This window comes from Mus caroli, chromosome 15, assembly GCF_900094665.2.
Source record: "Mus caroli chromosome 15, CAROLI_EIJ_v1.1, whole genome shotgun sequence".
In the NCBI taxonomy this organism is placed as follows: Eukaryota; Metazoa; Chordata; class Mammalia; order Rodentia; family Muridae; genus Mus; species Mus caroli.
Genome location: NC_034584.1, coordinates 93,991,474 through 94,005,524, shown reverse-complemented (window position 1 = coordinate 94,005,524; position 14,051 = coordinate 93,991,474). Strand labels below are relative to the sequence as shown.

The following is a 14,051-nucleotide window of genomic DNA, read 5'->3' as shown; positions in this document are numbered from 1 at the left end:
GGGGGGGGACGGGACACAACCAAAATAGCAGAACGGGGTAGGGCTCCGATTGCAGGCCTGACTCCCACACCGTCCCACCCCTACCCTAACCCCACCAGCCGGCTAGCTGTTGGCCGGCTCAGAGATCCAAGACTGCCCCTCCCTCCGCCCCCGGCATCCCTTTGGAAGGTTGCAGTCTGAACCCTGACCCTGGTCCTGCCTGCCTTTGTTTGGGTCTGGAGGCTGCAACTAGTTTCCTGCCGCGGTTGGCTAGTGCACAGTGTGTACTTTCGCATCACCCACCCAAGCCTTTTTTAGGAAGAGAGTCCTTTTTTAGGAAGAGGAGCAGGTCAGCGCGCCAGGGAAGATGGCAGCCGAGACCCCTTTTCATCGCACGCTTATTCTTCCCTTCTCCTCTCCCCACCACACCCCACCCCAAAACCTGTTTTTGTGTAAAGGGAGTGAAAGGAAACCCTGCCGAGCCTCACCCAACAGTTTCTCAGTTCCCATTCTGAACTGAGCCTTTCATAAGTTAGTTATTCATCAGAAGGATCTTTGCTGTGTCACTGTTTTGAGATGTTTGACAGTTTAAAACGCAACTGTCAATCTTATGCTTGGTTATTATGTAACTCCGCGCATTTGGAGTAGAGGTGCTCAGGATAGTCCCCGTTTGGCGTCTGATGGATGAGCTTTATAAAATAGCTTCAAGCTCCAGTCTTTTTGGTTGGGTTTTGTTCTGGGTCTTGCTCCTTAGCCCCAGCCGGCCTTGAATTCTCTTGATCCCTCTGCGACTTCTCAAGCAGCTCTGAGATGGCAGATCTCTGTCACAATGCCCAGCTGCACTGATTTCGGGAACTGTTTGTTTGGTTTTTTTGTTTTTTGTTTTTTGTTTTGTTTTGTTTTTGAGTCATAAATTCACAAAGAAGATAAGTTACTTTTAAATTGTTTGATTCCATTTTTCACATATGGTCTTACAGGTGGTAATCGAGTTAAGAATTGTCTAAGCGATTCTATGATTCTACGTAAGACTTGGGTGCTTTTGATGTGTGAATGACAGTGGGAACAGACATAACTAGAAGATTTAGGAAACTAATATATTCAGAATCTTCAGGGAGTCAGATCAAGAAAGTCACTCTGCTGGTTTCCAGAGGAGATGGACCTGAGGCCAGCATAGCCATCTGATATACATATCAGGTGTCGCAGCATGCAGAGGGGAAAACTCATATCCTGAAACAGGAGTGGTAGGCACTGGCTGAGCTGGGTTCTGTTTTAATTCTTGTATTTGGAGGTAGAATAAGTGATACTGAGGGGTTTACACATGCCAGGGAAGTACTCTGTCACTGATTCCCTAATCCAAAAAGAGGTGTGTATGAAGGTTTTAATGTCTACTCATATTTTATATACCCTACACATATGTTAAAGTTTACTCATATTTTATATACCCTACACATGTTACAAATACAACAGCCTGGCCTGGTGGCACACACCTTAATCCCAGAATTGGCGAGACAGAGGCAGGCAGATTTTATGAGTTCAAGGCCAGCTTAGCATATACAGTGAGTTCCACAGTATTCCTCTCGGGACTATAGAAGAGAGAGACCTGTCAAAAAAACCCAACCAACCAGGAACATTACACCAACTATTCCACATGTGTGTGTGCACACACAGTGTGCTGGAGCACATGCATATATGTGTAGAGGCAGAATGTTTTAATTTCTCCACCTTCATTTTTTCCCCCTTTCCTCCCCACCCCCCCCCTTTTGCTCCGGCCCCACTCGCTCTGGCCCATAGGTTTTGTTTGTTTGTTTGGTTGGTTTGGTTTGGGTTTTTTTGTTTGTTTGTTTGTTTTTTGTTTTGTTTCTCAATAAGGATGGTTGTAAGCCATCATGTAGTTGCTGGGATTTGAACTCATGACTTCTGGAAGAGTTGCCAGTGCTCTTAACCGCTGAGCCATCTCACCAGCCCTCATTATTTTTTTTTTAATAAAAATGTATTTACTTAGACACATTCAGAATATTAACAAAACAGTTGCATGTTTTAAATTTTTTTTTTCATTACAGAATGGTATTCAGCTAATAGAACAACACTAATTCTCAGATGAGCTGCATCAGACAACTGGAGATGGGGGATAAACTACACCAAAAACAAAACAAAACAAAAACAAAAACGACACCAAAAAATAAAAAAACAAAAACAACTGCTTTGAGGGCTGGAGAGATGGCTCAGCGGTTAAGAGCGCTGACTGCTCTTCTGAAGGTCCTGAGTTCAATTCCCAGAAACCACATGGTGGCTCACAACCATCCATAATGAGATCTGACTCCCTCTTCTGGTATGTCTGAAGACAGCTACAGTGTACTTACATATAATAAATAAGTAAATCTTTTTTTTAAAAAAACCAAAAACAAACAAAAGAAAAACCACAACTGCTTTAAATTTCCACATCAATTTACAACCCCCAGACTGCACCAGGCGAAGTTAGTGGCTGTTGAAATACCACCAGGACAGGGCTGTTTGAAGACACTTTTGGTAGTGTAGTTAATTACACACAAAAAAAGACGTTTTATAGTTAAAAAAAAAAATCCATGGCCTTACATTGCAATTTTTTCTTTAAAAGGGGTTAGTTGTGTATAGGAGACTTAAATACTTTATAGACAAGGAAAAAAACTGTGCTAGAACCAACTTCATCCTCACCACATCATCAGCCTTGGCCTCCTGTTCTCGGCTTCTTCCTCACCCTCTTCATCCTCCTCCTCATCTTCCTCTCCCCTTTCTCTTGTTCCTTTCAGCCGTGACCACCCCCACTTTACTGCAGCGTTTTCCCTTCAGCTCCGCAGCCCCCTTCCCACTGGGCTGCGTGTGCGATGCTGCTCCACACCTCGCCACCTCTCCCCGTTTCTTCAGCATCAGCAGGGGATAAGCCAGGACCATCTTTGCTTTGGGGGCGGGACTCGGAACAGAACAAGAAGTGGGCAGAAGGAAGCCGCTTGGGTGCGTTGGCTCCTTGAACTTCTTTTTGGTCTCCTCTTTGTGGCCATGTAGGCGTTCATTTCTCTTTCATAATGAGTCTTGTCCGCCTTTACCATGCCTTCAGATTTCTCCTCCTCTTCAGCAGACATGGTCCCCGCCTCTCTGAGTTCTTAGAGAACACTGTGGAGCTGAGGCATTGGCACAAACATCCAGGTGCCGCCCCTTCTCCAAGTTCCAGCAAGTTTGCACAAAGATGCGTATGAGGGACATTTTGCCTCTTGACTTCTTTGGCTGTGCTCAGAGGATTTTCCTCCGTGAGGCACAGGGTCACCCAGTGCCCGACCAGCTCTTACCTCCCACCCCCACCCTGGCTGTCTCTGTGGAGTGCAATGAACCAGAACGGCTGTGTGAATGGGAGCCAGCTATTGTTGGTTTTTTATTTGTTTTTTTGTTTTTTTGTTTTTTTGTTTTTTTTTTTTTTGGTATTTTTGTGACAGAGTCTCACTCTGTAGCCCTAAGAATCCTGGAACTACCAGGCTGGCCTCGAACTTACAGAGATCCACCTCTCTCTGCCTCCCAAGTTGCTGGGATTAAAGGAGTATGCTACTGTGCCTACCTCCTGATTATTATTATTTTTTTTTAAAGATTTATTTATTTATTATATGTAAGTACACTGTAGCTATCTTCAGACACTCCAGAAGAGGGAGTCAGATCTTGTTACAGATGGTTGTGAGCCACCATGTGGTTGCTGGGATTTGAACTCCAGACCTTTGGAAGAGCAGTCGGGTGCTCTTACCCACTGAGCCATCTCACCAGCCCTATTATTTTTTTTAGTCTTACTTGTTTGGGTGTTTTCTCTATGTGTGTGCACCACGTGTGTGCCTGGTGCCTGCAGAGCCAGACAAGGGCATCAGGTCTCCTAGGACTAGAGTTCCAGGCAGCTGTGAGCCCTTGGCAAGAGCAGCAAATGCCCTTAACCTCTGAACGGCCTCTCCAGCCCCTACTAGATCCATTTTTTAAGGAGATCTTTGAGAGTAGAAGTTGACCTAAAGTTTACCTGTTTTGTGTGTATAGTTAACATTTGAGGTGTGGATGCATCCCGTGAAGCTATGTCAGCAGGAACACAGTATGTCACTCTCTGAGTGTCCTTTTGCTCTTTCTTGCTCTCCCTCCTCCTTCCTCCTTCCTCCCTCCTCCCAGAGCAACTGTGGCTCATTTTTTTTCTCAACTAATTTCACATATGTAGATCATACAGTAGTGACTTCCCCACCTGACTCTGACTCAGCACATTTGCCTTGGAGAAGAGAGGAGGCTTCCATAGCGCGAATACAGAAGAGAACTTAGACAGTGGTAACATTTATGGTAAGTTGTGTCACTCAGGTCATGGGGTGCAAGGCTAGGGGCAGGTACCCACTGAGCCCTCTGGCTTCATTTTCACTGCCCTGCCCCACATTCGTTTTTAAGCAGTCGACAGATCAGGGGCCATTTTACTGCGTCTCTGCTTGTCTCACCCATCGGTTTTTCTTATCACTTGCTGATATGTGACTGGGTTATTTCCAGTTTGGAGCTATGAAAAAATTAAGCTATTAGGAGGCTGGGCCTGGCGGCACTGCCTACAAGCCCGACAGGGCAGGGACAGGGGCAGGGGCATCTTGAATTCAAGGTCAGTCTGTTTCATACAGTGAGTTCTATGCCAGCCAGGGTTACATAGTGAGACCCTATCTCAAACAACAACAAAAGAACTCTTTTCTACTACTATGTGTATGTGCCTCTGTGTCTGTGCCTGGGAGTGGGGGGACGTATGAGTGTGCATGTGTATGTGCATGTCTGTGCATTCGTGTGTGCTCATGTGTATACATGTGTGTGCATGTGCACATATTGTATACATGTGTGTGCATGTGTATGTGTTTGTGCGTGGGAATATGTGCATGCCCACATATACAATTACATTAGCTACTTTTCTATTGTTGTGATAAAGCACCATGAGCCAGGCCACTTATGACAAAAGAGCATTGAATTGGGTGTACAGTTCCCAGTGGGGTAAGTCCATGACGGCTGAGCAACGGCCTGGTGAGAGTGAAGGTGTCATGGCAGCAGGAGCAGTTGAGAACTCACACCTCAGACGGCAAGCAGGGGGACGGAGGGACTTCCGAGCCCACCTCCAGTGTCACACTGCCTTCAGCAAAGACATATAGCCCTGGCTGTCCTAGAATCCAGCAGATCCAGCTGTCCTGGAACTGACAAGACATCTGTCTACTTCTGCTCCTGAGTGCTGAGGTTAAGGATATGTGTCACCGAGCAGTCATAGGGCCACACCTTGTTATCCTCCCTAAGCAGACACCAGATGTAGACTGTACTGACTGGTTTTGTGTGTCAACTTGACACAAGCTGAAGTTATCACCGAGAAAGGAGCCTCCCTTGATAAAATGCCTCCATAAGATCTAGCTGTAAGGCATTTTCTCAATTAGTGATCAATGGTTGGAGGGCCCATTGTGGGTGGTGCCATCCCTGGGCTGGTAGTCTTGGGTTCTGTAAGAGAGCAGGCTGAGCAAGCCAGGGGAAGCAAGCCAATAAGTAACATCCCTCCATGGCCTCTGCATCAGCTCCTGCTTCCTGACCTGCTTGAGTTCCAGTCCTGACTTCCTTTGGTGATGTACAGCAATGTGGAAGTGTAAGCCGAATAAACCTTTTCCTCCCCAACTTGCTTCTTGGTCCTGATGTTTGTGTAGGAATAGAAACCCTGATTAAGTAAGACAGGACCAAGTATTCGAATGCCTAAGACACAGGGCACATGTGTGAAGGTCAGGGGATGACTTGTGAGAGTCCATTCTCTGGGCTCTAAGTCAGGTTGTCAGGACTGGGTGCCAAGTGCCTTTACCTGCTAAGCTGTCTTGCTGTCACACCCCTAATTGTATTGTTTTGTTTATGAGATGTGGTCTCTCCTAGCCCAGGCTAACCTCAAGCTTTGTAACTAGGGATGAGCTTAGACTTCCAGTCTCCCTGCCTCCACCTCCGGAGTGCTGGGATTATGGGAGTGGGTATCAAAGCCGGGTTTTGTGTATGCTAGGCAAGCACTCTCTCAACTGAGATAAGGAATTTTACATAGATTTAGCAAGGGGTGGATGTGGAGAAGGGGTTATTCATTTTAAAAGGCTCAGGAAAGAACAAGACAGGTCCGAGGAGAGCCACACTTCAGTGTCTTAGAATAAGTCCTTCATGTGGTTCTGGTGAACTAGAATCCACCTCTCAAAGGGTTGCTAAGGGAACTGGGTTTTGTTTTGTTTTCTTCCTTTCCCACTTTTTTGAAGATGGCTCTGGGGGTGTCTAGAAAAGGATGATAAGCAGTCTTCGTTATGTTTCGTTGCTGTGCTGAGACACCTTGACCAGGGCAGCTCACAGAAGAATTTATTTACAGTTGTGGAGGGTGAGCCCATCCTCACAGCAGGGAGATGGAGGGAGGAGACAGACATGGAGCTGGAGCAGGAGCTAAGAGCTCACTCACATCTCACCCACAAGCTCAGGGGGGAGGGAGGGAGGAGGAGGAGAGGAGAGGGAGGATAAAAGTAAGAGAGCTGACTGGTAAAGAGGTGGGATGTTAAAACCTCAAAACCCACCCCCAGTGGCATGCCTCTTCCAGCAAGGCCACACCTCCTAATCCTTCCCAAACAGTTCCACCAATGAGGACCAAAGTTTCAAATAAATGGCGCCTGTGGGGGCTGTTCTCACTGAAACCACCATATAACCTGGTAAGAGAAAACCACAGGAAGAGCTGGAGATGTCGGTGACTAAGTCTTTTTTGAGGGTTTGGGGGGAGGCAAACTAAGAGAGACTGTGTGTGTGGATGTGGTCTGTGTGTGTGTGTGTGTGTGTGTGTGTGTAGGGCTGGACTTAAAGGGGTGTGCCACCACACCTGGCTGGTGGCTAAATCTTAAGAAGCCAATGAAAAAGTAGAACTATGAGACCCAGGGCTGTACAAAGGCCTTAATGCAAAGGCATGTTTCTGTTATTGTTTCTGTTTCTGTTTAGTTTTTACTGAAAATGAAGTAAGCCAGGGTTGTTGCTAGTGAACACCAAGGATACACCAGAGATCTGCCTGTGCCCACCATCTTGAGCCATGGTTGTGACAAGTACACCCACACCCAGATTCTTATATTAGTATTGTTTTAATGTGATTTTGGAGGTTAAACTCGGGTCCTCAAGTTTACAAGGCCAGCACATTGCCAACTGAACTCTCTTCCCAGGCCTGTCTCAAGACAGGGTTCTTTCTTTTTCTCTCTTCTTTTTTGGTTGTGAGTCTAGCCTTTAGCAGCCGAGCCATCTTTCCAACCTCTACCCCCTTTTAAGTTTTTAACTTTTTATTTTTATTTACTTAAGTATTTCTTATTTAACTATTTTTAAATGATTTTTTAATGGTTTATTTTATTTATTTTGTGTGAGTACACTGTCGCTGTCTTCAGACACTAGAAGATGGCATTGGATCCTATTACAGATGGTTGTGAGCCACCATGTGGTTGCTAGGAATTGAACTCAGAACCTCTGGAAGAACAGTCAGGTGTTCTTAACTGCTGAGACATCTCTCTAGCCCTTATTTAACTATTTTTAAGTATATTTTTAAAATAGTGTGTGTGCACAAGGGCACATGTGTGTGCATATGCACATATGGGTGCATGTACCCAAAGAGGCCAGAAGAAGGGGGCATCAACTCCTCTGTCAAACTCTTTTCACTATTTTAAGTTCTTGAAGATTGTGTATGTGTGTGTGTGTGTGTGTGCGTGTGTGTGTAGAACACAGGCATACATGCCAGGGTACATGTGTAGAGGTCAGAGGACAACTGTGGGAGTCACTTGTCTCCTTTACTACGTGGGTCCCGGGGATCATGATCAGGTTGTCATGGTCGTGGCTTCAAGCACCTGCTGAGCTATCTCACTGGCTCTCCACTCTAAAAGTTGTATTCGTCATACCATGACGTGCACATACATGAAGCATAACAACAATTCTGTACTCAAACACCTCTATACATTTACTCTCTGAGGCCTCTACTTGCATGTTAGGATATTAAGATGATGCCTGGTGTGCTGGCTCACATCTAATAAGCCCAACAATTGGAAGGCTGGGGTAGGAGGATCAGGAGTTCAAGGCCAGCAAGAGCCACGTAAGGACCAGCTTCAACAATGACAACACATCATAATACATTATTTGTTGGGCACCTGGCGTGAATGGGAGAGACCCACCAGAGCTCTGAGACACTGGGCAGACGGAGACTACCCTGCAGCCGGGTAGGTGTCTGGCTGTGGGAAGCCATGGAACCCCAGTCTGTGGGGGTGGGGAACAGTCCCGGGTCCCTGGGCCTCACGGAGGCCAAAGATGAAAGTTTCTCAATCCCAGACATCCCAGACACCGCTGTAGTTGCAGAAGAGCTGAGAATGAGCTGGGGGCCCTGGGGGCGGCTTGGTCAGCCCTGGGCTGAAGGAAGAAGGGGCAGGAGGGAAAGGTGCTGGGTGGTCCCCCCTCCCCCCCCCCCCCCCCCCCCCCCCCCGCGGGTGAGAGTCCTTGGTCCAGTCTGGTGCCTGGAAACGTTGGGAGGCCTTCCTGTGGGAGATTAGACAAGGCTCTTTAGGGAAAGGCCTATTCCATTGTTCCAGCCCAGCCGGTTTTAATGAGTAGAGATGGACCATGGTTTTAGAGCTTTATTGTAGAAAAGCAGAGAGAGAGAGAGAGAGAGAGGAGAATAAAGAAGCAGAGGTGACCATAGCCAGGTGGAGAGAGGGGAGAGGGAAGGGGAAGAGAGAACACAAGAGAAGAGAGAAGGTGGGGGGAAGGGAGCAAGAGAGAGAAAGCAAGAGAGAGAGGAGGGGCCAAGCAGCCCCTTTTATAGTGGGCTGGGCTACCTGGGTGGGGGGGTGGGTGGAGTCCAGCCAGAATACCAGGAGCTTGGTACATTGCTTACGTGATTGATGGCCACAGGATGATGGGAGTTGAGGGCTCATGGGGTCAGGTGCCTGTGTCTGGGGGCGTAGCTTACGGTTCCGTCCCTTGTAGAATTTTCTACTGGATCTCCGGAGTAAGCCTCCGTGGACCAGAACACAGACTGCCTTTCAGGTCCAACAGTTATTGTAGGTAATTACTCCGAGTCCATTTGTTTATGTTTGAGATAGGGTTTTGCTATATAGCCAGATAGGTTTATTTTTTTATTTTTTTATTTCTTGGGGGCCTTTTGGGCCACCACACCCAGCTGCAGCAATTTTATACCAATTGGAGTTGATTCATGTGTGACTGATGAGAAATGACAGGATTCCAAGTTTTGTCTATGAACTTGCCTTTTCCAGTAAGTTTATATGCATCCACGCGCTTTGTGGTAACAGTAAGTAGTCTTTGCTAAGCTTGATTGCTTATAGCAGGATGGTGGTCATCTCACCCAGTTTGTGTTTATTTGGAAAGGTTGTAGCTTGTTTTAATTTTTTTTCTCTTTTCTTTTCTTTTCTTTTCTTCTCTTTTCTTTCCTTTTCTTTTCTTTTCTTTTCTTTTCTTTTCTTTTCTTTCTCCTTCTTTCCCCCCACCTTCTTCTCTTCCCCCTCCTTTCCCCTCTCCTCCTCTTGGGTGGTGGAGGCTGGACCCAGGGCCATGTGTGCTGAATAAGCAGTTTCCCACTGACCGGCACTCCGGTGCTCTGTGTTTTTGTTCTTGTTCTTGTTTGGTTTTTTTCTTTCAAGATTTTCAAGATGTTCCGTTCTTCCTTTCTTCCCCTACAAGATGGCTGCTGAGAAACCTGCTGAGAGTCTAAAGAGAGACTTTTTTCCCTTGTAGTTTTGAAATTTTTTGTCCTTTTTTTTTTTTTTTTTGAACTCAGAAATCCTCCTGCCTCTGCCTCCCAAGTGCTGGGATCAAAGGTGTGCACCACCACCGCCCGGCTCTTTGTCTTTAATTTTAGTCAAGTTAATTATAATATGTCCTGGTGCCCTTTGGGTTCAACTTTTTAGGGACCCATGGGCTTCCTAAATCTGGACAGACATTTCACTCAAGTTTGCGAAATGTTTAGTCATTTGTTTAAATAGTCTATGTGCATGTGCACACGCGAGTGCATGTGTGTGAGGGTGTATGTATGCACACACATGTACAAGGAGAATATAAGAACATGATGTTTGTTTGGAAGGATAAAAGTAAAGTATAGATGGGTAATTATACTTTCTTCCAACAATTGTATAGTTGGGGGAAAAAGTTTTCTGAATAAAATAACTAAGGGGAAAGACAAGATTTCATGAAAGCCGTCTTCAGTAGCACTGTGGAAATTCTTCTATTCTGATGTACTCTATAAATATGTAACCACAAACAGTAGCTCATATCTGGGCTACTTGCACTCAGAAGGCTGAGGCAGGAGAATCTTAAACTTGAGACTACATAGTGAACCCTCATCTCAGAATCATACATATGAGAATGATTTTCAGATGTGTATATTTCATGAACACATTGCTTCAGCCCCATCTCTATCCTGGCCCAACATGAGGGAGTGGCTTTGCTTACCTCCTCTTTCTAGCATCGTATTAGGGTCTCAGCCCAGGCTCAGAAACAGTGGAGCCAAGCGACTATGACCCTTCTGCTGCCACATCTAAATTAATAAGGAAGTAAAATAAAAATCCAACATAAAACATCTTTTAATTAGTTTAGCAAAAAACAAAAACAAAAACAAAATCACTTGAGGCTGGAGAGCTGGCTCAGCAGTTGAGAGCACTGGGTGCTCTCCCAGAGGACCCGGGTTCAATTCCCAGCACCTTCGTGGGAGCTCACGACCATCTGTAACTCCAGCTTCAGGAGATCCAACGCCCTCACACAGACACACGCAGGAAAACCACCAAATCACATAAAATAAAAGTAAACAAATCATTAAAAAACGTTTTCAATTAAATTATAAACTGTTTATTGGCCTTTATACACATAAAGTACATAGTAAATGAATATTTTATACAAACCCTAGCAAAGTATTCCAAATATGGCATTATGAATCAGAGTCTAGTGAGAAAACATGGGGTTTGGTGCCAAAAGTCACAACTATGTACTTGTCACAATCCTTTTTGTTAAAAAAACAAAAACAAAAACAACCCAGTGTTGACATGGACGCACTAAAGTGAGCCATGCACACATGTTCTGTTGTAGACGCAGCAGGGGCGGGGTGACCCTCTGCCCCAAAGGTTCCTTATGTTACTCCTAGTAGGAGGACAGAACCTAGGGCTGTGAGGACCTGGCCAAGTACTATGTCCATATTAAACAGGCGGTTGATGTTTCCCTGTGATAAATAATGTGTCATCCACTCCTGGAAGAAGTTCGGGTTGCTGTAGATGCCGGGGAAATGTCTCCGCCCACAGCCGTGGCCATAACTGGTGATTCCCATGACGAAGTATCTGCTGTGTTCCGGTAGGTAGCACATTACTGGTCCCCCGCTGTCACCCTGCCAGAGGCCCCAACAGACTCTGGTTCTTTCTTATGCAATCACAGAGCCGAGACAACCGGGCCAAGCGGACACCTGCTCTGTGAATATCCCTTCTCGGCAGGTATGCCTCCAAGGACAGCACAGGTTATCTCTCTACACTTACAATCAGGATGAAGCACGGGGAAGGGGCACAGGGACCTGGTGTTTTGCTGGGATGGCTCCAGGCCACACACATTACTAAGATGCCCCCTTAACATGTTAATATAACATTTGGGAAATCAGGACAATATTTTCAGCCTAATATTCCAACTTATACAGGTGTGTCATCTGCTCAGATACAGCTGGGGGATCAATTCATCTGCATGGCTGCAAACTGGAATATACTATAAATGAAATTGTTTGGATCTCACAACACAGTTCTCAGGAGAAACATAATGTAGGAATAGAAAAAAAAAAAAAATAAAACAACTGACCATTAGCGTGTTTCCTTTGCTTTAGCATCGTGTGGAAAAGGCTCTGTTCAGATGTGAAAGTGCTTCAGTCTATGTGCCCACCCTTTGCTCCCTCGCCTTGTCCTCAGGTGTTGAGATTGGCTGATGCAGGCAGGTGTGAGGTAGGGGAGGCTGTCAACAGTGTTCTAAGTAACCAGCTTCCCACGGTTTCTACAGGACCCAAAAGTGCTGCTCATGAGTGCTGCTCCTGCCCTCAGAGCCACAAGGAGGCCCACGTCATTCTTTCCATGTCTGGAGGTTAAGGACCGGTTCTGAGTGTCACTGGGCAGGCACTCAATGGTTATTGAAGTAATTGTTTTTGATGGTTTTGTTTTCTCAGGGATGCAATTCATTTAAGCCAAATGTTAAACTGTTTCAGGCATAAAGATTTTTAAGGAAGAGACCACAGGAGACATACGCACAGGAAGAGAAGTTAGGGCACTTGTGTGGAGTGCAGAGCACCTATGTGCAGTGCAGGGCAGTGAGCTTGGAAGCAGCAACAGGCATACAGAGTCAACATGAGGGGGCTGACATGGCATGGTGCGATGCTTGGTGGAACAGTGTACACTTAGAACTGAAAGTTCCAGTTTCCCACATGGAGAGAGAAAGAGTCATACGAGATAAGGCCAGAAGGAAATTGGATTTCATAAAAACTGGAAACTTAAGGTCCAAATAATACTCTGTACAAAAACAAATAGCTGGGTGTAGGGTTCATGCCTTGAACCCCAGCACTTGGAGGCAGATGCAGCAGAGCTCTGAGTTCGGGCCAGCATGGACTACACAGTGAGACCTTGTCTCAAGCAACAAGCAAATAACAAATGAGGTCAGTGGCAAAACATTGCTAACATGCACAAGGCCCTGGCATTGCTCCCCAGCACAAAGCAACAATGGCCGGTCACAACAGCAGCAGCAGCAGCAACAAAACACAGTAGATGGAACAGGGGTGGGGTTGGGGGGCATAAAGCACACATGTAAAGCACATGTGTAGAGCTGGGTATTCAGAATCTGGGATGAGAGTGCTTGCTGCCTCAACTGTACACAAAGGAGAAGGTGAGTTTGCTGTAAGCAGCAGTGGCCTCTGTTTCCGGAGGGAGGGCGGGCACATGACAGGCAGTCTCTGTCCCCCCAGTTGTGAGACAGAATAATCCCTCCTCCTTTAGTGACCGCTCAGGACTACTGCACTCTCCAGTCTGGGCAACCCCAGACAGAATGAATGAGGCAGTCATGAAAGACCCCATGTTGATATTTCCAGAAATGCTGAGGATGGGGAGTCCGGCAGGTTAGTATCTGCCTAAGTGTAGAGAGGGGTGAGAGAGTGAGGCATGATCTCCCTTTGGGTGTGTGTGTGCACATATCCTATGGAGGCCACAGGATGATGTCCAGTATCTTCACATGTCATAAATGTCATGGCAAATGAGTAGCAGTCAGGGGACAGCCTCAGCTGTCAGGCTTCTGTCCCGAGGCAGGGTCTCTCTCTTGTTTTACTGCTGCCTACAAGGCCTGCAGGCTGCTGGGATTCCCATCTCTCTGCTTCCCATCTCCTACATTGGCCTTGGGATTAGAGGTGTGGGCCTTGCTCTGCTATTCCTGTCCTGCTGTATCTGTGCTCACATCCCCATGCTTGCATGGCTAGCACTAAAGGAGCCATGTCTCCAGCCCTGACACCCTACTCTTAGATTTCTTTTAGTGGTGACCAAAAAATGTACTGAAAGTAAACTTGAGGTGATGGCTCAACTTTAAAACCTCCACTGTGTTACACACTGCATTATGGCTCTGGGTGACAAAAAAAGGTGAGACAAAGGAGACTGGAGAGGTGGCTCAGGAGTTAAGAGCACTGGATGTCCTTCCAGAAGACCAGGGTTCAGTTCCCAGCACCCACAAGGCAGCTTGTTCACAACCATCTGTAACTCCAGTTCCAGGGGATTTGACACCCTCTTCTGGCCTCCTCAGGCACCACACACACACACACACACACACAAATCTAGGCAAGTCACCCAGAAAAATAAAATAAAATTATAAGCTAGGCAGTAGTGGCTCAAACCTTTAATCCCAGCACTTGGGAGGCAGAGGCAGGAAGATCTCTGAATTGAAAGCCAGACTGGTCTACAGAGCAAGTTCAGGGCAACCAGGGCTACACAGAGAAACCCTGCCTCAAAAACCACACACACACACGCACACACACACACACACGG

General features: G+C 46.3%; 1 protein-coding gene across 1 annotated transcript in view; it reads right to left on the bottom strand.

Moving 5' to 3' along the window:
- Window positions 1–10,870: 10,870 nt before the first annotated feature.
- Tmprss12 (transmembrane serine protease 12) overlaps window positions 10,871–14,051 on the bottom strand; it is a 12,261-nt gene continuing 9,080 nt past the window's right edge. Inside the window, exon 4 of the mRNA XM_021182799.1 lies at window positions 10,871–11,418. Within this exon, the coding sequence (XP_021038458.1) occupies window positions 11,135–11,418 (284 nt within the window). The 3' untranslated portion in view covers window positions 10,871–11,134. The remainder of the gene's footprint in view (window positions 11,419–14,051) is intronic.